Source organism: Betta splendens, chromosome 9, assembly GCF_900634795.4.
Source record: "Betta splendens chromosome 9, fBetSpl5.4, whole genome shotgun sequence".
Lineage (NCBI taxonomy): Eukaryota > Metazoa > Chordata > Actinopteri > Anabantiformes > Osphronemidae > Betta > Betta splendens.
In genome coordinates, this window is record NC_040889.2 from 16,600,785 (window position 1) to 16,625,038 (window position 24,254).

The window sequence follows — 24,254 nt, forward strand, 5'->3', positions numbered from 1 at the left end:
CTTGAGGAAACAGCTGCACCTCAGAGAGAACACTGTCTGCATACATTTCACTTATACAGTAGCTGTTGCTGCTGCTGTTTCGCTTTTTTTGGTTTGATGAAGCCAAATTCAAACTTTTCCTCTAGTGTCACAGTGACATTACTAAAGTTCAGCTTATCATAGTGTCACTTTACGCTGTACTTTGTGCCCCATTGTATTTAGCTTTGGATTAGTGCTTCAATAGTGAAGTCGCTTATATAAAACAATGTTTTCAATCAGTCAATACTAAGCGAAACGTTCCGCTCGAAGTCAATCATTGTGACTTGTAATGAAGCATTTTCACCGTTTGAGCCAATCACATGTAATTAAAGCATTTAATGTCAGTTGAAGCTGAAAGGCTGCCGGCATATGAATCAAGAAAACAAAAATCGAACTAACATCATGTCGAGCAGGAACATTAAATAAATATCTGCTCCAAACTTCGCAGGCCACAGAACAGAGTTGCATGTATTACTGTATTACTGAGTCTTACCTGTGTATTGAGCAATGGACAGATGCTCCTGAAGATGTTCCCTCCTTAATTGGAGGATTAGCAGCTATCATCACGTTTTAATTAAGATAAGCTAATGCACGCGCAATGTTTAAGGAAACGGCAAAGCAGCCAGATTGCTCATCTCTAAGCGCTAATCATCAGCGTTTACATGGGCCCGATTATCTTATCGAGGCTGTCTTTGTTAGGTGGCGTCCCGGAGCCTTTTCTGTGGAATCCATTCGAGATAGTGTTGGACAAGATACAGGAGGCTTTAACTCGGGGCTGATCGGTCTCTAACATGCTACACCAATAAAGTCATGCTGAGCATATCGGCTGAGGCGAGGAAAACATGCTCTGCCTCTCACAATCTCCTGTTCCAGAAAATGAGCTAGTCCTCCCGCCTGAAAGACTGTTTTCTGGGGGACTGAGCACAACAGCGGGTTACGAATGTTCGTTCTGACAGATGATCTGTGAAATAAGCCGCCGTAAAAAGCTTTAACAACGCACGTCCATCTGGATTTACGGCATCAGCCTTGGTTATTATGCGCCGGCCCCTGTGCTTTAGAGCATCTTATTTGTACAGAATGGGGCCTGACTCCCATAAAACAGTGCAGGTATCAAGATGGATTTCTCCCAGCCACACTGAGGAATTCCATTCGGGCCACGTGTATCTCGGTCGCCCCCCGACCCTCTGTTGTCTCAGAGCGACAGCACATACGTTGCTCTCCACTGCACCGTATTCCGCTTGTGCTCCTGGGACATCTACGGTATATCTAAAACAATAGGTCACAGTCGGGCACCCATGACATTCTACTTTAGCAAAATGTGGATATGTAACGTTTGAGTATGGAGTCGATGCACTGGTTCACAGTGGCCTCACAGCTACAAGGGCTGCGCGACTGAGGTTTGCATGTCCTCCCTGTGTTTGTGGGGGTCCGGCCCCCTCCCAGCCTCCAAACACATGCAGTAAAGGCTAAACGGTGACTTCAGGTGTGGTGTGCGTGTGTGTGTGCCTTTGTGGGGCCCCTGTGACAGACTGGGTGCCCAGCCTGTGGCTCCAGCAGCTCCTCGTGAGCCCAATGAGCGGTTCGATAGACAGATGGATGCAGTCATCCTGCAGTTCAGTATGTTTGTTGTGCATTTCTTGGTAGTATGTGTGTTTCTACCAGCTCATGTTCCACCGGTGTAATAACATTAAATAATAAATAAATAAATTAAAGTTAGGCTGAAAATATTCTCTACAGTATCATGAGTCTATATGTTTGTGTTTGTCTCAGACGCTAATAACACATTGAGCAACACCAAGGTGTCACTGGAACAACTGAGAGCCATTACTAGGATGGTGAAGCCAGCTTGTGTGTGTGTGGGCATGGTCTCGGTCCGCCGTGTCCGTCTCCTCTCCGCGGTGCTCCGTTCAGGTGGGAAATCGTGTTTACGAGACCCAAATTCGACACAAGGGGTTTATTTATGAACAACGCTGTCTTTAGCTCCATCTGTAAAAACCGCTCAGGCCAGAATGTCGAGCTGACCTTGTCGGCCGCTTTGTTATTCCTCGGTGGCAGCGTGTTCGAGCATGTTAAGCTGATGTAAAACTACTGCGAACTGATTTTAAAATGAATCCAAAAGGAAGCAACATAAATCAAGCAGCGAATAATCATTTGGAAATTGCAAATACAGACCCGGCACTTTAGGACCACAGGGAGCACAGCCAACCATTAGTGAGAGTTTGTTGGTCTCACATCATCAACTTAATTAAAAATCCATTTAAGATGGAGGCCTGGGGAAGCTTTTTTCTTTTCCTTTCAGCGAAGTCAAGGCCAACAAAAATTAGTCTTACCATGCACGAAGAATGGATGTGGATACAATAACTATAACTTCTGTGGCACATCCTGGCAGGCATGAGCCGCCCTACCTGAGGGGCTGAAACCACCAACGATGGACGCCGAAGGACCCACGCGTCGCCGTTTTAATTCTACGGAGCCCTCGATCAATCAACCCCCCTGTGCCTGACAGCTAAATCCCTGCCAGACCTACAGGGGGCTCCTCTGCCCTTCACAGCGCACGGGCTGAGCACAGGCGCCACAGTCCCAGCACGCTGCACACGGATCCCACTTCAATCCCCCGCGGGGGGAATCACACAGGAGGCGGCAGAAAAAAACCCTCATCCCAGAACGGAGCAGAAAGTCAGACCTAGAAATGGAGGGTTGCATGCGCATAGTTTAGCACCTAGACAAAGCTGAGGCCTTATTGATGAAACCATGTCCTTAACGATGACTCGTCATCATGTGTTGATTCTTCAGTGCGCTGACTCAGCATGTGTCAGAGCAACACAAGTGAAAAAAATCTTTCAACGATCTACTTTGAAAAGAAAAAAAAATCCACTAAAGTTTCCTGCTCCATTCAGCGGTGACTGCCGTTGATCTGAGCGCCTTCCCTAATTACACTCAGGGTAGTGAGACTATTAGCTGGAGTGCACCCCCCCTCCCCCCGGCCTCCTCCAGCCTCTCAGGCCAATATTGTGAGCATTGCTGATTAACACTCTGAACCACATCGCAGCAACAGTTAACATAATGTGAACATTTCTCCGCTTGATGGAAAGTAAGAACACACACACACACACACACACACACACACACACACACACACACACACACACACACACACACTGAACAATCCAATCAGCCAACACCACTGCGACGAGGACAGCGTTCACTGAGCGAGATGTAATTTTTCAAACGACTGCCTTTGTTTAGAAAGATTTAACACATGATTATTATTTGCCTGATTATCTGAATAATAAAAGATTCATACAGATTAAAAAAAACCCTGCCTGTAATTATTTCCCTTTCTCGCCGCGTCCTCCCCGTCGACCGTACGTCCCAGCTCGTTTGGCCGACGCCGCTCTCCTCCTGGAGGCTGAGGGGACGGGGGTTAACGAGACCTTAATTGGCATTTTCTTCAAAGCTCGCAAAACTTTAAACCGGAGGCTGCCTGGCAATAGGAAATGTCACATTACCATGTTGTCCGGGCTTTTAATTTGGAAGTCCCTTCATACACGGGCAGATGTTAGCGCCGCGTTCTATCAGAAGGGACGAGAGCCGCGACGTGGCTTCGGATACGTGAATCAAAGCCAATTCGGGCTCTTGACATTGTCGTGTATTCCTTCAATGTTATGAAAATACAATATACAGAGCAAGAGTACAATACTTTGAAGACGGTTCAGAATATACATAACAGGTCTTCTGCTGCGTTAAGGAGGATGAGAATGAACTGCACAGACCCCACCCCCACCCCCAGCCAACCACATGCTGATATTCTCCTGGCTCGCTTTGGCCTTTGCCCAGTTCCTCCATAAGAAATTAATATTCAAAATGTTACAAAACTTCCAAAACCATTTAATATGCACACTCATTCGGAAACGTCGACCTAGTCGCGCTGCTGTTCGTTTGAAAATCTACACATTGTCGTCCGGGTGTCGCAGCTCTGAGCCGCCGGCGAGCGTGACCCGGTTCGGTCAAACCCTGTAGTAATAAAACCATAAAAAGTCATCCAGTAAACACGCGGAAAAGAAGAACGTCCGACAGGCTCTTGGTTTGTAGAATAACGTCAGCGTCTGATGACCCTTTGGCAGTTTGCTGTGACTCTGAAGCAAATGTCCACGCCGCGGGTCGGGCCCGCCTCGTCTCCAGACCCGCTTTCCTCTGAAAGGCATAAGGGTGAGTTCGTTCCCAGCGCAAGCGCGACATTATGCCACTTCTTTTAAAGCGCTCTCATTCAACCTTTCCATGTAATTGCGCAGCTCCTTGGAGTCTCCCAGCTCCACGTCCTGGCACACCCACTTAATGTCCTGGCTGTGGCTCCCGGTCAGCGTGTTGATGGCGGGGAAGCCGACGTCCGAGGGGATGGTGGTGAACGTGGTGAACTTGACCCGCTTCCTCTTGGTGGTGGGCGAGTCTCCTTTGCCGTCCTTCGGCGCGCAGCCGGCGTCGGCGGCCCGGTGCACCTGGCCCTGCACGCTCTTCTGGGCCGAGCCTCCGTTCAGCAGGTGGCTGCCCTCCTCCAGGCCGCTGCCCGAGTCCATCATGGACGTCTGCTCCTCCTGCTGGGGCGAGAGGCTGATCTGGCTCTCCAGCAGCTCCGCCTCGTTCCCCAGCCACACCCAGTCGTGCGCGTGGTTGATGCTCTCCTGGCCCTCGATGGCCAGCTCCTTGTGCCGGTACTTGAGCGTGTACGAGATGCAGTTGATGAGGAAGACCAGGATGGCGAGGCAGAAGACCCCCAGCAGGGCGTACATGCCGATCTCCAGGTCCGTGAGCCCGCGGGCCGTCTGCAGGAGCTCGTCGTCCACGCTGCTGCCGCGGGGCAGGTCCACCTGCGCGGGGAAGTCCACCTGCGCGGGGAAGTCGGCGTCGTCGGACAGCTTGTCGCCGCCGGGCCGGCGCATGATGGCGCTCCGAGTGGTGGTGGCCCTCCTCCGCACGCCGTCCTCCATGTCGGAGATGGAGCTGCCGTAGTAGTGGGTGTCGGGGCCCGTCCTGTCCTGGGAGGGGGACAGCCTGCCGGGTCCCGCCAGGTCGTCCCCGTCGGGGCCGTAGTCGGCGCCGCCCCCCCTCGCGCCGTCGCTGCCGTGACCAAACCGCACCCTGACGTTGCAGCTGCCGGCCGCCAGGATGCTGCGGCGCTTGAACTTCTGGCAGACCTCGCAGACGGTCATCTCCACCCTGACCAGCGGGCCCTGGCCCTCCGCCTCCGTCACGATGACGGGCCACTTCCACGAGGACTCCTGCTGCACCGTCACCACTTCCTCGTCTAGGGAGGTGGCCGTCAGCACGAAGAAGTCCGGGTTGTACAGGTCCAGAGGAGCCATGGAGCCGTCGCTGAACTGCAGCCAGGCGCTGACCAGGGCCTCCTGCCGAGAGAGGGAGAGAGAGAGAGAGAGAGAGAGCGAGAGCGAGAGCGAGAGAGGGGAGAGAGAGAGAGAGAGAGAGAGAGAGAGAGAGAGAGAGAGAGAGAGAGCGAGAGAGAGAGAGAGAGAGCGAGAGTAGAGATGATAGAGGGAGTAAGCGAGAGAGAGATCGACATCTATGACGATAGACGTGCGCATGTAAGCGAATAAGAGACTCTGCTATCTTCTCTCTCCTCTCTCTCTCTCTCTCTCTTTCTCTCTCTCCTCTCTCTCTCGCCTCTCTTCTCGTCTCGCTCTCTCTATAGCTCGCTGGTCTGCGTTCTTGTTTTCCTCTTTCATAATAGAGAGAGCAGTCAGTGGCATGTTGTGCTACGTTTTTACAAAGGAATAGAAATAACAGTCTACTACATACTGAAATATGTTATTTTGATTTCAATGTACTGTATTAGTTTTGCAATTATCATGGAATTGCCAGCATTTACAGCATACCAGCAACAAGCAGCAACCACACTGTTTGTTGCCGCTGGCTTTCACCTGAACCTGAATGAGACACGGCGTCATTGAGTGGCCATTTAAGGCTCCTTCAGTGTGGAAGGCGTCGTAAGATAAGGTCAGGTGGTTCTGTTAACTCTGCGAACCCAGCTGAGGGGGATGCAGATTAGAAAACCAGACTTCACAGGTTTTCATATGGCTAAAATGGCAGATAGCACCTTCCCCGTCCTCCTCTGCTTGGTCGGGCGAGAGAGGAGAACATGGGAGAGGTCGTGACGGGCAGATCAAAGACGCCGCAGTCAGATGTACAGCAAGTCAAGCTTCGCTTCCGGGGGCTGTGGTGCGTTTGCACGCTGGGAGATTAAGCTGCTGGTTCTATTCGTCCTGTCGCACTGGGTGCGATGGCGTGGACCAAAAGAGGACACAAACACGTTCCATGGTATGAAATCGGATCTGGGTGTAAGTCTTTTACTTTGAAAAGCATTAATCAGGACAGCAGAATGTACATTTATTGTCAGCTATTCATCACACGAACCCATGATGAATAATTTCATATGCAGCGAGATAGTACAGTAATTACTTATGCAAAAAGCAATTAGCATTATTCTCCGTCTTAATCTTGCCTAAATAGCGTTTGCAAATAATTACGGTTTTAATCTATTTGAATGAGACTGTTTTTTCTAACACAGGCTCTGTGTGTGACTGCGGCAGCTCGTCACCTGTTTGGGGTTCTGCAGAACCTCCTGCGTGGTGGTGGTGGCCAGGAAGGCTCTGTTGCTCCCCGGGCTCAGCTGCAGGCTCATGGACAGACCCGTCACCAGCTGGACCCCCAGTTCCGTGATGCTCACTTTGTCGTCCAGCACCGTGATCGTCTTCTCCGCCAGGATCGAGTCCGACAGCGGCGACAACACCTGAGGGAAGCGACAGCGGGTCAGCGGAGAAACTATACCCCTGTCCGCAAAGAAGAAAGTTTACCAGACATCATGAAGAATTTGTTTTTCTTTCCACAATATTCTCCTCAAATACACATCAAGACCCCCCCCCCGACCCACCGACCCCCCCGACATCCTGGTATGATCAATTACTCCTGTGCTCCTGAGTCCACCCAGCGTATAGCCTGTTCCTGAAAGCTTTATTTCCTGCTCTAAACACCCAGGGCTGGGGAGGCCCTTTCCTAGGAGAAATCAGCAGCAGCAGCCGCAGTTCAACGGAGAACAGAGGAGGAAGACAGAGGCTGCACATACAGTAGCGCGGAGCCAGGAAACACAACAGCCCGACAGACAAGCACTTCACGTCAGTGAGCATTTAGGACGTCACCATCAACATCATTTATGCGGGATTTGAACCCACGTACAGCGATGTCTTTACTGTGTGGATGAAGCAACAGCTCAGCTCCATACATCCTGTAGGAGCTCCATCCATGTCGATTAACGCCGGGTGATCCGGATCGCAGTCACGCAACACCCCAACACGAGCAGGAAGTGTGGGCTTGCTTTGAACGCGGACGCTTAGTTCAGGGGCTCCACAATCGCGGTGATTCACAGACTCGCTCCTGTTCCCCGCGCGCACGGATGCTCTGTCTGCGTGAGGTTGATACCCATCCGGTTGGCCTGAAGGGCCCGACAAGGCAAAGGGCCTGTCTGCGCGAGGCAAAAGGAGCTATGAGAGGAGCAGGCAGTCGCGGACGCTTCCCCTGAAATAAACAGCTTGCTGATGCTCCCGCAGTGGACTATTGCGCTGACAGGGTCACGTACCGCACTGAACTTCACTCAGCTCGATCTTAGTGTTCTTTCATTTATTTTACCTTTTATCTTTTCAGGTAGGAGACAGTCTTACTGTAATGGAGTCATTAGTGTTAGGACATATAATAACTCCTGCACTACAGTCTGTAATTATTGAATCAGAGCTGGGCTAAAATCATTAGCGGCCTCTGAACTGTTTGAAACAGGAAAGTCACAAACTGGCACTGATCCTTAAAAGACAAGCGTAAACTAAGAAGGATGTTGATTTCAGGCCGACTTCATTTTACTGAGGCTGATCCCAGGTCCCAGCCCTTTGTAATGGTTCCCCATTGAAGCTACAGTACCTGGACAGTGGTCACTCCCATGTCCAGCCCCACCAGTATCCGATTGTCCAGCAGGTGCGCAACGTGCGGGTCCTCCACCTTCAGGAAGTCCCACACCAGCTCCGTGATGTCCACCTGCCAGTCGGAGCCCAGCATGAAGGCGGTCTGGCCCCGCGGGTCGGCCGACTCGGCTATGAAATGGGTCAGGACTCGGATCATGGAGTGCTGGTACTGCAGCGTGCAGCTCCGTCCCCGTTTGTCCTCGTCGTCCTCGTCCTCACTGTCCCGTGTGGACCTGAATTGGACAAAATGAAAACATATGATGCCCCAGCGAGCTCAGTCTAGCGTTGTCCACGCTCACCGGCCCAGTATGACAGATCACCGGCCCAGTATGACAGATCACCGGCCCAGTATGACAGATCACCGGCCAGTAATTATTGGATGGACTGGCATTAAATCTAGTACAGACATTAATGGTCCCTCGAGGATGAACACTTCCTAGACTGTGAACATCATTTATGTTTATAATATATCCATGTCACATTGGGGTATTTTGCCTCTACAGCTGCTGTATGTGAATAAAAGACAGAAACCAAATTGACCAAAGCTGCATTTTCTATATGAGGAAACGCCAGCGCTGCAGTCTCCACTCATGCGCGGATGACGTTTACCCAACGAGCGTCCAGCGATGATGCAACGCTGGTGATTTACCCACGAAGAGAGGATCGGGCCCGCGCGCTCCCGCCTGGGCGAACGTCGACGTGCGCGCGCCTCCTCCCCGCGTTACCTAATAGCCTCCCTGATTGCTCTGTTGCCAGCAAATCAAATTTTATTACTTTAGGCAACAAATCAGCCGACAGAAACTCAGCTCCTTCTCACCAGGAAATTGGTTTGAGTGTGACAATCGGGCTTTAAACGGTTACAATACAGTTGCAATATCATTATATTTTGCCCATACGGTAAGTGGGTTTTTTTTAGCTTCGCTCGAACAAACGGCTTTATAAAACGACAGATAAGGCACCGCGAGGCGTTCAGGAAGCAACGGGGGAGAATAGATGCTGTTGCAGCTCTTCAGCCTCGCGCCCAGCTGGGAAGCCGGCACGCGCGAACGTGCTTCGTCAACAAATCTGCTAATCATCCTCTGCTCCAGCCCTTCACCCGCCGCTCCGCCTAAACCCGTTTGTTCCGTTATCTGTTGTGTTTTTAACAAAGGGCCGCAGTCATTAAAGGGCACACGGGGGAGTGACAAAGACGTGATCTCCTAAGATGTTTTTACTTGCGATTATCCGCTCCGCGCGCCTCTTTCTGTCGGCGTGGCGGCCGCACGCGGGGCCGTGGAAATAGAGACGTCGGCTGATGAACGCGTGCGCCGCGTCACGCCGACCTTTCCGGTTCACGCGCAAACGCGCCGATAAATGAAACGGACCCCGCGATTCGCGAACTTGGGATCAAACGCTCGCCTCTCTTTCAACCCTCCTCTCAGCCATTCGCGGCCTCCATTGTGTGCGGCGTCTCTCTCATTTACGCCCTCGGCTCAGGAGGAGAAAAGCGCCTGCCAACGACTTCAATCCCAATCTTCCAGGCGCTCCAGCGTTAGTAATTGAGCGCCTCTCGCCACCGGTTAGACCCCCGTGAATCGCATTGTGCGCGTCCAGGGCGCTAATTGTTAATTGACATTCACGGGGCAGCGCATTGACAAACAATGCCGCGGAGGAACGTTGTGACATATTGGCCAAAGCGCTGTATTTATGCACGCAGGTATTAGTAATGGATTGGAAACGAGCAGGTAGCTGGTAGCGGTGCCGCACATCTGACGAGCGGGCGCCTGTGCAGCCAGCACACAATCTAATCTAAGGTTAATCTAATAAACAAATCACACTCACGCAGAGAACAACCTGCTTCACAAAGCAATTTTTCTTCCTGCTTCACTCGCTTTCAAAGCCCGACTCCGACATCAGAGGAGAGGCTGCATACTAATGCGTGTGTCAGACTTTTGGCCGCGTTACGACCGTGGTGCGGCCTTGCTTCTTGTGGGGCGTTCAGGTGCAGCTGCTTGTTTTAAAAGCGGCCGGAAAAAAAAATCAGCGTTTAAAACAGCCCGGTGTTAAAAAACAGCGTTAATAATTTAGTGACATAACGCAAAAAATACAGGAATAAAAGGCATGTCAACACCCAGTACATATAGGCAGAGAGGGTTTAAGGGAGCGGTGCTGCGCCTGCACCAGGGTAGCTGCCTGCCAAGGCTTATCTTGTCGCTGTTTTGACAGGGCTTAGGGAGCGAAGAGGTGAGCCGTACAGGCAGTGTCACTCAAACGCCGCGCCAGTGTTTCTGCAGCTACTCCATTAACAGGCCTGATGTCTCTTTATTCCTCCGCTCCCTCTCTCTCTCTCTCTCTCCCCACTCGCACAACTCGCCAGCCTGGCCGACGGACGAAAGGTCCCACAACTTGCCATTGTTGCTCATTGGCTCGCTTCCTCGTGGGCTTATGGGCGGTGGAGCGGCGCCCGCTCTCGTCCAGCGGCTGCTTTCGCAAGGTCACGGCTGTTATCCCCTGATAAAAAAAGAAGAAAAAAGCCCGGCAACGCGGAGGACGGGGTGGAATCGGAGCTCGCGGCGGCGGCTGTCCCGCCCGATAAAGGCGTAGCGGCGTCGCCATCCGGCACCAGCCGGACGCTGCACCTCCGTCACTCCGACAAAAGGGAGCAGGGATAATTAGAGCAGCCACACTGGTGCGTGGGTCCAGTCTGGGCGTTTGTGCGAGCGTGCAGTAATCGGCGGTGGACGGGCTTCGCCGGCTGCAGAACGCTGGCACAGGTGCTGATGGTGATGAGACCCCCAGAGAGAGGCCTGACCTCCAGACGGCTGCAATAATGCGCCGTCCTTCTGACGACGAGCTGCCACGGCGGCAAAAGCACCCGGAGCCGGCCGCCGGGACCGGCGCTAGTGCACAGGTCAGCCATTTTGGAGCGGTCGATAGGACGGCGGTCCGGCTGAGACAAGCGGGCGGCGCCGAGCCACACGTCTCATCATCGTCTTATCTGCGGCCGCCATGACTGGAATCGAACATCACCCGGCGCGAAGGCTACTCATTATCCTCCTCAAGCAAGCGAGCGGCGCCGCACTCGGACTCAGGTGACGAGCGCTTCCAGGGTGTCAGCCACAAAAGTGCACTCAAGTTTGGAATGAAGCGCTGCTGATTTATGACAAAACTAGAGATAAAACCTGGTTCACACTTCGGGAAGGAGCCTCGTCACGCGCCGACGTACCTCTGGGCGTTGGTCATGACGGGAACCCTCCAGCCTCGGATCTGGCTCAGCTCCGCGTCTGACATCTCAATCTGCAGCGGGAGGCGGGGGATCCACACGCTGAGCTCCAGCTGAGCGCTCAGGTACCCGTAGGTGAAGTTCACCATCATCTTCATCCTGCCCTTCATCTCCTTCCCGTTCACAAAGACGTAGTCGCACCGGTCCGACACCTGAGTGGGAGGAGAGAGAGAGAGAGAGAGAGAGAGAGAAAGAATGAGAGAGAGAGAGAGAGAGAGAGAGAGGCCTGAGCTCCTGTGACGGCTGCTCACTGAATTACGCTGTGCTGTTGATGAGGCGGCTTTACACTCCTCCACTGGTACATTTCTCCTAAAACTACTTTGAACAAGATGAAAGGTCCCTTATCTGCGTCGCACCCACGGGAAACGCAACGAGGGCAGCGGGGACATCAGCACCGAGGGAAAGCAGCTCACGGCCTGCTCTTATTCACTCCAGGCTCAGCATTTGGGACATTCTGGAAACTTTTTGGAATCCTGATTTGTGTGTTAAACACATTTAATTAATATAATTTTAAACAGTAAAATGCAATGTAAATATTTTAAAACTCTCTCCTAGTGAGTGACTCACTTAGACATCAGTGCTTTGTACTGGTTCTCGTTGAGGTGTCCTCGCACCCGCCCACAGCTCACTGCGTTATTATGGAACTTATACTGGCTTCCAGCGGAATTGGACAGACTGACATTTAGCGATGATTCCATTGTTAAGGGAAGCATCAGGACGAATCCAACACTTTGCGCTCAAACTCCAATTTCCACTCGGGCCTTTATTGATTTTGCTGTGCATCTGTCTAATTACTTTTGAACCCCTTAACTTTGGGCGCCATGTGCTAAATGGCCGTGTCACCCACCAGCTTCTTTCTATAATGATGTAAACATACTTAAATTAAAGCTGAGGCTTGGCACTTCACCATTGTATCCATTATTTATTTTCAAATTGAATGCGCTGAAGCCCAGAGTCTGTGTAGCCGTCCAAATATTTCGAGCCTGGACGGCGGCGGAGCCGCAGCCCAACGAAGAGCCGACAGATGGAACTAGTAAGAGGAGAGAAATTGTCTCTTGATGAAATGACCAAAGTCAAAGCCATCTGTTTCATAAATTGCTTTACAAATAGAAATGAGTGGGCACATTTTGTGCTATCTAAAGAAAACTGCCTGCTTGTTTCAGTTGCTCTCTTTGAAGAGTCGCCGTGTTTTTTTTAAACACTTGTAACAGCATTTGATTAATGTTCAGAATCCTCTCTTTTAAAAAGCCTCATGATATAGTCGTGCGAGCACTACAAATATATAATGCGCACAAATACACACAGCCGGGAGAGCTATCCAGGACACACACACACAGGGATAATTAAGCGCTGTCTTCAAACAGTCCTAAACACAGATATCCATTTTTTCTGGGCTCGTTGTCAATCTATTGATCCCATCATATATGTAGCAGACTACCGTGACTGGGACCAGATGGAGTCAGATGGTCTGGGGAAATATGTTTTTTTTTCTCCACTCTACTTCCAAGTTATTTCTCCACAGCGAGATAAAACCATAAACAACCATTCATCATGCAGCCATGGCAGGATATCCTCCGTGACCAGGAAGAGAAGTCAGCGTGTGACAGATTCCATAGCTTCAGATGAGCTGCCTGCACTACTCATCACCTATAGAGTGGAAACAGCAGGAGACTTTCTTGGAGAAATGATTTGGCTGGTTTTGTATAAATAAAAGCGGCTATTTTCACATATCCTGTAATGTCTTTATGCTCAGCGCCGTCTTCAAGATCTTCCAGGCAACACCTCGTGTTTACAGAGAAGCTCATACAGCAGATGTCTGATGGTGACAGAGGCTCCATATAATTTAATTAAATCTACAACAATGCATTATAATCAATGTTTTTTCTAGTATAGCTGAACATCCACAGACAAACATGCTGCAGGGGAACCATTAAAGCTACAGCCGAGCATCAGAAGACGTCCACTACAGCCTGCACAGGATCCGCATTATCAGGCACACGGACCAATAATAAAGTTGGAGTCGAAAGAGAAGCTAAATGAAGCTTTGGACCATTTCGCTGCAGCCTGGGCTCCGTCGCAGCTCCCGGTGCCTGAACCGATAAAGACGCCAGAGAGGCCCCTGCTCCTCATCAGCCCTCATTGTTCAGCTCGGTCCCGCAGCCTCTGACGGCACCTTTGTCTCCACGCAACCTGTGCACGGCAGCGCGAGGTGTCGGGCAATAAAACCTCCGGCACGATCAATATGGATGAGATGGATCCTGCTGACCGCTGTGTTTGCTCTGATGGTTTTAATATTTTCCCACCATTCACAGAAATGACGTATGAATACAATTTAATCAACAATTGTGATTCTGCTGACACTTTTTCCAAACAGCTGAATGAATTCTGATGGCAGCCGTCACCCGTCCAACACAGAACCCTGACACCTGCTGTGCTGCATCCCCTGCCAGCACAGGTTCAAGCTAACGTTTCACCATCACCAGCCGCTCACCCCCGCTTCATCGGCTGCCCATTTAACCCTGGATGACCCCCCCACGCTGGACGCCTGCTGTGGCAGAGCGACAGTGGGACTGTCTCCGTGAATTACACACTCTCCGTCAGTCTGATTCACAAAGTATCATAAACGTCCAGGAGGACGGGCTGCCACATTAATCAGACACATTAGGCAGCTAACGGGAGACTACTTACAGAGGACATTACGGCTGTCTCTGGATCTAGCCCAGGAAATTAACAACTCACTAGACAGATACAATCCATGGCAGATATGAGCGATGGGAGTAGGGAGCATTGGAGGGGGGGGTGGGGGTGTCTCCGTCTTCCATACGGGGGTCGGCTTGACAGAAGCAATTAAGCTGCTCAGGCTCCTCTGCATGAGCTGCACCACTCGCTTCCACGCACGGGGAAGGCTTGTGTCCGCAGACACCCCCCGCTGACCTCATGCTCCGCGGGGCGATGAATGCACACCTGAGGCGTGGATATTATCACTTCTGTTTTCAAGTCGTTTGGCACTAAAGCAACATTGATTGAGCGCTGAGTCACTACAATGGTTGCGATGAGCTGAAAGACACCAGAAGGTGAAGGGTCACTGACCTAGTGCTACTGCAGCTGCACGACCACGCTGCATGTGAATGCACCGCCTCCTCCACCGTACTGTCAACATGACGCATCCACCACAGCAAAGGTAAAAGCCTGTGAAGAAGCGCGGCGGCAGAGCTCCGCCGGCGCGCGTCAGGCGAAATTTGCTCGAGCGCGACAAATCTCCAAAGAGGTTTTAAGGAAAAGCGTGCGACCTGAGGTGTTTACTTCGAATCCACTGCAATTATAAGGCCACAAGTGAGTGGAAGCATCGTTTTATGTGCTCGGTGATTCATTATTCAGGTTTAATGTCACTTTGTGTTTACTTATCTTTAATTCCCCAGGTCAAAATGAGATAAATTAGTCATATTTTTATACATGATTGCAGGCCACGATTAGAGAAACTGCCCTGTTTATTTTATTTTAAAACCTCTTCTGTACTGAAACCTCCCCCTGAACCCACCAAACTACTCCCAACTCTTCAATCACACATATGCGTATGGTTTTCTGTCATTAACTGTACATTGATGCATGCGTGAGGCCTTCTGTAGATTAGGACGGAGTCATTGGGATTCTAGTTGGGAGCGACTTCTGTGGAGGTCAAAGACGTCGGGGCTCAACTTCATGTCGCCCGCGAGGGACATTTTATTCAGTCGTGTCCTGTGCCTCGGGTTTGAAGCGGCCTCTAAAAATAAAGGATTCTTTATTCCAGCAACCTGTCAGCAGTCGCCGCATATCAAACTCACACTCTGATGTTTGTTTGTTTATCCTCTCCGCAGGATTTATATAGATGTGCTAAACATAGAAAAGCTTCTAATGTGGCACGTTTACAGTATAATACTTTTTGACTTCAGGTACGTTTTAATGCAAAGCCCGTAAAGTGTCGGTCATTCAAGGCGTACAGTCGAGATATTAAAGAAGTGTGACTCAGTCTAATGAAGCTTTGCCCGTCGTCTCACCCACCTTGACCACGTCCTCGTCCGTGGAGCCACACCTGACAGCTTCCGAGACGTCCGTGACCGAGGCGTCCGTTCCGATGCTCACCACCTTCACGGGGACGGCCACCGTCTTCCCGGTCAGCACGGCCGTGTTCAGGATCTCCGAGTCCTAGGGCGAGGCACGACACGGGAGATCAGCGGGCGTCTGAGTCAGTAACAGCGTGAATACGACTGAAGAGGCAGCTCAGGTTGGTGAGGGTTGAGTTAAATTAAGTGAAATCCCAACCACTTCTGGGTAAACGCTCCATGGCCAACGGCGGCTGGTGAGCTCGCTGTTATTGTTGCAGTGTCTATTGTGCTGGATCCACAGTTCAGCTCCAATCTGACTCCATCTTCACTGTGCATATTTGTTAGACGAGTTGTTGAGTAAGAAATGAGCCATAGTTATTTGCCTAATTATTCCAAATGCGGTGTAATCATTAGGATTAATACGAATCATTCCCATCGCTGCCACACTCCTCAGCCAGCTTCCTGATCAAACTCATTAGCATAACACTGCAGTTGGCCAGTCACCAGAATCACAGATGGGCAGATAAATTCTGATTTGACTTGGTTATTGACAGGAAACTAATAAAATGCCAAAAGAGTGATATTTCACAGAGGACATCGTTCATGCTCCGTTACGCGAGCGCCTTTCCATGAGTCATTTCCGTCTCTGCTCAGATGCACCACCACATTAAGTCACACAGTTTGTGTGGATCCAGTTTTGATTCACGCGGGTTTGGATCAGCAGCTATTTGAAGTCTCTCTCTCTCTCTCTCTCTCTCTCTCTCTCTCTCTCTCTCTCTCTCGCCCCGGTCCCTGTGGTGCTGCCATTACCTCGTCTGCTGCGTGTGCGATTGCCTCGTACGAGCGCTGTCAGTCTGGAACCCCTCGTTTGAATACACGGCGCATGTCACTTCTACCCTAAGCTCCCCGTTTTCTCAAACCTGTGGAAGTGCACTTTGACTGGAAGTGTCACATGCTTTTATATGAAAATGATGTGTCATGGTACAACAGGCAGACAAATGATAAACAAGTGTTGGGGGTTTATTGTGTTTCATATACTGTATAAGGCTTATACTTAATGACCAGCCAGGTCCATGTTGCTTAAGTCTGTGCTCGCTGCCCAATCACTTTTAACCAGGCACTATAATTTATCCCTGGACTGTAGTGGAGGTGCCTTTAGTGACTGACCTCTATGGACCAGACAGTCCTCATTGTTTAAGTTCAGCAGCACTGTTTCATTACTCTGAACAGAAATCTTAACCTTTCATTAAAGACACACACAGCCGCTCACACGCACCACTATTGTCTCAGGAGATAATTGAGGGCCAATTAAGATAAGTCGGAGTTAACTTTCACTCTCTGAAGTCTAAAGGCTTGTCGGCCCATTCAGCCCGAAGAAAGGCACCGGCTGCTATGGAACCCTGGGCACCAAAATAAATAGCTGCCACTGAGGTCAACGCGTGCCTCTGGATGATGAGCGTAGCCTTTTTACCGCCGGGGACTGAGATGCCTTTAGCTAATTGTACGGCCTGACAAAAGTCTCTCATTGTGAGCTGTTTTCATTCGGCTACTGGGACGGTCTCACACAAAACCCTGCGCTGGTCCTTAGACTCCAACAGGCAGGAAAACTCAGGACAGGCCCATTTTTCTCCGCTTCAGCGACGCTGAATATATTCCTGCTTTATTCTACTGAGAAAGCTACTGGTAACCAGAAAAATCGAAATCTGGAGCGATGCCTCGAATAAATGGCCGCATTCATTGCGAATAACACTACTAAACCTGACAAGTGGGGGACAGGATCAATCTACAGTGAGTCACTGGCATCATATTCATGTGCATTCCGCTGTTAGCAGCGAAGTACATAAGATATGTGCACGGCGCTACTAATGCGCTTTCTAAAGACTCCTCCTGTGTGTGTGTGTGTGTGTGTGTGTGTGTGTGTGTGTGTGTGTGTGTGTGTGTGTGTGTGTGTGTGTGAAAATCAGACTCATTCAAAAAAAAAGAGAAAAGCAGGATTAAGTTCGGGTGAGAAGAGCCTGGTCGTTTGTAAGCATCAATTACTGAGACCATTCAGCTTTGGAGTGAAATGATTATTAGTTGAGCCAAGAGATACCAATGAATCACAAAAAACACTTAATCTTCAAATGGCTTTTCATTACAATTTTATAGAGTGTGACAGTGTTATATAGCAATATAAACCCCCTTCTCTACTGTATGTGCTGCTGACTTTGATTCAATTCGTCTTCAAACCGAGGGCTGCTGTAAATTAATTCTGCGTCTGCTGGGATTCCTCTGTTTCCACAGGGTCGTCTATAATGAGCGTCGGGCTAAATGGTCGAGACGCGGCCGCAGCAGCGCCGGAGACGACCCGCGGTGATGCATCGGCGGCTCTCGCGCCGGCACCGACGGCGTAATTAAACATAAAATGGGGAGCGGTGGTGCAGATCAGCAGCATCGCTCAGTCACCTGACTGTGGTCTAAATGAGAAGGCGATGAAACACGCGCCAGTGGAAGCAGGAACACGAGCCTTTTATATAACGGGGACTTTTAATGTGGAAATGTATAACTAGGACATAGATGCATCCACTGCATCTGATCAAAATGGTGCGTGTTCGTGGGACACAAAGATGCACGGAAGCTTCGTCTTTGTCAGCGTGCAACAGGCTTTATACTTCATCCCATTTTCAGCTGTTGATGCCGGCGCCGGTGTGCTTTACTCACAAGCCCGGTCTGGCCCCTCAGGTCTCATAGATAGGAGTCTTTGTGTTCAATAATCTGCAGGAGAACTGCCTGTTTGCTTTCTAAAGGATTGCTCCGTTAGCATTCAGCGCCGCGCCGCCGGCTGGTAATGCGTTCTGGGCCGTAATTTCTGGCCCTGTCTCAGGATGGATCTGAAAATAAGTGAGATTTATGGTGTCAGCCTGAGTGACACGGGCCGCATGAGAAGCGGCCCGATCCGCCTGTGTCGTGATTAGCCCCCGCCTCGGCCCTGCTCCGACGCGTCCGCGCTCCGACCCCGCCGTCCTGGTTACGGCGAGAAATGAGCGGGTCAAACGCGGCGTTGGGTCACACGCGGCTCGGACAAACCCCAGAACTCCGCTCAATTACGGAGGATCCCTACAGGCCACGACCCCTAATCGCTGTGACTGATGACTTGTCATTGGAGATGAGTGTCTTTATGAACTCTCATGTCATTTCAAGAGCAAAATCGTTGGAAAAGCCCATGAATTATGCCATTAGTGATCTAACGGGCGGTGAATGAAATATTCAGTTATGATAAACATTTTCATCTCCCGGTCATAAAGTATGCTTACTGTACGTGTGAAGAAAGTCAAGCGGGAGCAGGGGGACGCAGACTTGTACGCCGCAGACATTAAACGCCACTCAGACGCTGCCCTGAAGCCATTAAGCAGACTAAAAGAGACGTGTCCTTTCATCAGCTCCTCTCTCCACATTGTGCGCCGCTCAGTGTGGCACTTCCTAGCCTCCGTTCCAGTGGGCGTTTAATTGGCTGGAAGCGAGAAGCATGGAGGAGAGTGGGAATAAAGGCCTTGGTAGCGCCATGCAGAGCGATACATCACTGCATGACAGTGCATTGAAGTGGTGGGACGGCTGTGAAGCCAACACGCTGCCTTTTAATGAGCGCCTCTCTCCCGCTCCCGTCCTTCCTCTTCCCACTCGCGCCCCTCCAAGAATAAACCGCTTCTGCTCCCGTTTTTTCCCCCTTTTTCCTCCTTGTTTTCACTCCCGACCGGCGGGATGAAGTCCCCGTCCCCGTCCCCGTGCGCCGGCCATCCGTCACCGGCTCCTGAAACCTCCCCGACCGCGTCCCAGCCGGCCGCCCGTCGCACGTCTGATCCCCTCATTACTGCGGGCTGCGTCTGGCAGGGAGAAGATTAACGCCGCGGCTGCTTTGATAGCGGCTTCCCCCCCAGAAGGTGTCCGTTTATAAAAGCAAAGGTAATGAGGGACCACGCTGGGGCGCACATGGACACGGTGAATTGGCGTCTCGGAATTAGCGCAAAAGTCAAGGACCCCCTTTTGTAGACGCCTCATTCAATAATTACAGCATATTACACAAAGAGCACTTTATTATCTGAGTGGGATTAAGCGTGTAGGGTAAGAGCAGCCACACGGGAACCAGTGGAATCATTCACAAAACAAATGCTGTTTGGCAACGACAGGTTGATAAATACAGTATAATATACAGTATACAACGAGAGTCGCTCTGACCCGACACTCAGCTGATTCACTCTTATACTGATGATCCCTGCACCAGGCGAAGCCCAGCATCACAGTGGAACGTATAGAACGCATAGTTGTACAATAGTAGGAATTGATCATATTTTATCGATTTATTGCTACTTGACTCATTCTATGATGTGTCAGACCGCTTTTTAAGACCCTGTGCTGGAAAGCGCGTCCTTCCCCACACAGACGTTTGCTTTAAGCGCCACTCACGCACAAACATGTGAGTGCAGCATCCACTGGCAGAGCGATGGCGTCCCGTTAGTCTGAGCGCTTCACCCATAAATACCAAGCGCGCCTGCACTCCGCCCCCCACAGAGCCGCCTCCGTTCCAGCGACAGGTCTGTGCACGTGTGCGCGTCGTCGCTCAGAGATGTTTTATTCAAGAACAAACCCGAACAGGGCGTTTTGTCTGCTAACGATTGCTCCACGCGACAAAACGGTGAAATGTCGTCGCGAGGGTTTTATTTTTATCCAACCAAACTTCAATAACAATGCATTTAACCTAAGGCGGAAAATAAACATGTTCAACACATAGTATAACGTTCTTTAGGGCCCTTTAAATGAGAGTGCTTTCGCTCATATTGTCTGTTTTTCATTTCTTTGACACCTGGCACTTGTAAATACCATCCCCCTCTACAGCTCTGACCTACTGTATGTACAGCCGAGCCAAAATGCACATGACCCTGAGCACATGTTCCCCACTTCCGTGAAACCCTTTCTATTTCGTTACTGGACTCTCAACCAAAGTGATGACGTCGCCCTCCAAGTTCTGTTTCATCTCAGCTGGCGCTCAGAGACTCGCACCAAGGTTCACGGACGACGTTGCCGTTTTAGACACAGACAGTCATTTTTACATGTAAATGATACATGAGCGTAAATGATTTATGCCTAAACTTTGACTGGAGGCAAAAGAGTAGTGTCACATTTGTACGACAAGCTGCTGACGGGACAAATCCCTTCACAAATGTTAATTACGCCATGAACGCTGCCTCATTGTCGACATGGATTTCTGAAGACTTCTTCATCACCGTTTTATTTGCGTGAGGGAAGAAGACGGACGTCTTCTCTCTTTCCTCTGTGACGGGAAATCGTCCAGATTTGTGAATGGAGCTGTCATTCACGCGACTTCGGGGCATCTCTCGTAAACCTGCCCATGCGTAATGCGAAAGCACATTAAGCAAGAGCGTAATCGCGTCTGTACTCGGTAAATGAAGTTTCAGGAACTTGTACAGCGTTGGTGCTGGAGGGAGGAAAGCACCCTCTGGAGCCCAGTGGCCACGGATTGCACCGCACGCTGTGGGAAGGGACACTTTGAATAAAACATGCCTGGATGTGGAAGTACTATATTTTAAGTTTGTAGGACAGATCTCCTGCAATTCTCATGAATATTATACCTGCAATACATCTATACCAATGGGTCATGGGGGGGGGGGGGGTGCAGAGCTCACACTCAGCCCTGCTAGAAATCAAGGTCAGGCAGCTCTCTGCTTGGAGAGGAGTGAGCGGGCGCCGGGGGGGTTGTGGGGGGGGGGGGGGGGGGGGTTCTCCGACTGATGCCGGCACTGCTGTGAAGATGCTTCGCTCGTGCTCCTGCTATTTGGTGGTGGAGCAGGGGGCAGAGGAACTTGCTGCACCAATCCGCTGCGTTTCAGCCCGTCTCTGCCGCGCGTAAAGCGATCGGCGGAGGCTTCCTGATTAACAGCCACCCGCGCCTGCAGAGGTCGCGACCCCCGGCCTCGGCCTGACCTCCTCACCCGCCCCTGATTGAGCGCCGCGCTGCCAGCTCGGCTCGGCTTAGCCGCCCTCCTCTGCGCCGGAGCGAAGGTCAGCTCCACCGGTTCTGCTCGGAGATGCCCGCATTCCTCTCAAACGCCGAGAGTCTGAGGTGGGTCGTCAAAAATCGCGGCGCAAACGTGAGCTACGAGTACCCTTTTAAGCGATGTTGTCTGACAGCATGCGGGGATTGAAATGAGAGGCGCCACTCCTTAGGCTGCAGATCTGGGAGGTTTTAACAGAAAAAGAAAAGTAGGAGATAAACCGAACTGCGTTTCATGCTTGAATAGGCTGCTTCATTACAACGCATAAGTCATCTCACCTCTGTGCTCGCCACGTTCCGGAAGCTTTGAAAGATCATTTCCAGACGACACGAAGCGGGTTCGTGTGACTGGGCTCGTGTTCCGGAGGAGGTGAGCATTCGTCACGGTCTCCTGTGCTAATTAGCGTGGCATGAGGCGCGTCACACGTTCGCACCGCGCCGCTGCCGTCTCAATTAGCGCTTCCACTTCATCACCAGCCTCTAAGCCGCAGTGGACGCTAATGGATTGCTCACTCGGGGTCCATCCATCAGCGACTTATTGCAAAACTGCACGAGTCGTGTGCGGCGGAAAAAAACATTGCGGTTTTCCCGCCGCACCGAGCCCGCGGGGACGCGCGCCGCCGCCGCCGGAGGTTCACTTAAGTGGGCGACTGCGGGAACGGCGCTTTCACGCCAGGAGCGAACCACGCCTTTCCAGAGAAACGTATAGCGCGATAAAACCTGCGCGCATTTCTGCAGGATCAGCCGGCGTGCGCGCGCTCATCTTTGCGTTTGATAAATCCCTCGCGCCCAGCGGAAAAGGATGCGCGCGGCAACAGGGGGGACGGAATTGAAAGGAGTAAAATGAAACATTGGGCGCAGGATGGTGATAGATGACTTTATCACGGCGGAGCAGAAGTGGCCAGAGAAGGCCGCGGTGATGATGTATTGTTTAATGATACATCGGAGCGGAATGTGAATACAAACGGCTGCTTTCATTTCTCCTCATCTTCATGCTCGCGAATGCTTTCTTCCCGTTTTTTGGCGTCTCGCGCTGCAACGGGAAGATTGATGAGTCCGTGTATGATATGTGGCCCGTCCTCCTGCTCCCGCTCAATCACCGGGCATCCACAGCATGGGTAATGATGATGAGGCCAGCCTGGACAAGAGCATATTACTTCATGATGGTAAAAGATAATGGACCAGACTCCCTGCTGTGCGACGGAATCTGCTCAGGCATCCAATTACTGCCTTTAAGATCCATCTCAAGTTGACCCAAAAAAACACACTGAAGTGAAAGAGAGGACGCCAAAGCAAGAAAGCAGAGGGTGGAAATTAGTCAACACTGTTAATACAGTATGTTCTTGCAAAGTAATGTCTGTATGGGGTGAGAAGAAAATGTGAGAAAGGGAGAAAGACGTGAAAAAGAAAAAAAGGGAACTGATCTGAAAAGGGAGGTGAGGAGGAGACAAGCCAGCGGATCTGACAGACACAGTTCAGAGGCGCCTCCTCACATTGAACTGACTAAAACTTCTGAGTGCTCTTTTCACCCCCCCGCGCTTTTGAAATAATTGCTGCATTTGCAGAACTCCGGCTCCGCGGTTTGAAATTGGTGACAAAGTGGTGTGCGGCGCTCGGAGCGCTCCCGACGCAGGTGGGTCGACGGAAAACACGCCGGGGAAGCGTTGGAGGAGAGAAGAGGACGCTCATCTGTCACCGCGGCGCCGGCGCGTTCCCCGAAGCCGCCGCCCCCCGGCAGAGACGCCGCCCGAAGGGAGGTCTAATAAAAAGGCCTCACGCAGTCCTATAGAAAAACGGCCCGTGGAGCCATGAACGCGATCACACCCCAAATAAGCTTCCCATCACTGAGTCAGTAGCTTTATTACACTGAAGCCGCTCGACATCGTCATCCATGGATCCTCGTCCGGTTTACGAGATTGTTTCTGGTCAAAACGCAATTAGAGCAACGTTTCCATTCCGATAATAAAACCAAACAATCGAGCTTATTAGACTCATTATTGCTAATTAGGGATGAAAGGACTCTCCCGAGCAAAGCTACGGAAGTGTTGTGTCAGCGAGGCTCCTCTTAGCGTGATTTAAACAGACTGGAGGATTTCCATCAAACGCTCCTCCTTCATCCTGTCCATTTCTCTCCTCCACACTGTGACTTTCATGTCTCACGCTGAATTACAGCATATCTTTAATCTTTATTCATTGGTAAATTCCACTGATACACAACATGTGTATAAAGCTGAATGCAACCAAGTGGTACCAGTGCTACAGTAGGTTTGAGGTGGATGCAGAGCAGAGGCTTGTCGACAGTGTTGCGTCACCTGTTCTCTCACCAATGGTTCCGAATGTTCATCCTTTCTTGCTGGATATGGGATTGAAGATTAGAGCCTCCTTTGTCACATGTTTCACTTCACATTGTGTTAAATATTCTTATGGGTGCTTTGTCTTTGTCGTCCTGTGTTGCTCTACAGCTCCCACATGGCATCATACACATAATGCTTTTAAAATCGTGCTACGATGATAAGCTACTGTAGGTGGTCCCTCTCTCTCGCCCCGAGCATGTGGCCCAAAAAAACAAAACATTGTTACTTGAAAGAATCTAACTGAAACAATAACTGTGGTACATTTAAAATTATGTCTGTAGTGGAGTCCAACATAGATATAAAGAATTATGAATTATGTACATGCATAATATATATATAGTAGTGGGTCAAGGTCGGAGCCAGTCTGCACTCTGAGTGCTGAGCATCATCAACAACAACAGCCAACATAAGGTAAGATTGAGCTCACAAGGCACCATCTATATCCATTGACCTGTCCTGTTGGACAGGTTTCAT

At 50.7% G+C, this 24,254-nt stretch overlaps 1 protein-coding gene across 1 annotated transcript in view; it reads right to left on the reverse strand.

The window, feature by feature from the left end:
* Positions 1-3,645: 3,645 nt before the first annotated feature.
* si:dkeyp-14d3.1 (transmembrane protein 132C) overlaps positions 3,646-24,254 on the reverse strand; it is an 85,034-nt gene continuing 64,425 nt past the window's right edge. Inside the window, exons 5-9 of the mRNA XM_029160718.3 lie at positions 15,337-15,480; positions 11,242-11,450; positions 7,996-8,269; positions 6,629-6,820; positions 3,646-5,420 (exon numbers count right to left, since the gene is read on the reverse strand). Coding sequence (XP_029016551.1) covers positions 4,257-5,420; positions 6,629-6,820; positions 7,996-8,269; positions 11,242-11,450; positions 15,337-15,480 — 1,983 coding nt within the window. The 3' untranslated portion in view covers positions 3,646-4,256. The remainder of the gene's footprint in view (positions 5,421-6,628; positions 6,821-7,995; positions 8,270-11,241; positions 11,451-15,336; positions 15,481-24,254) is intronic.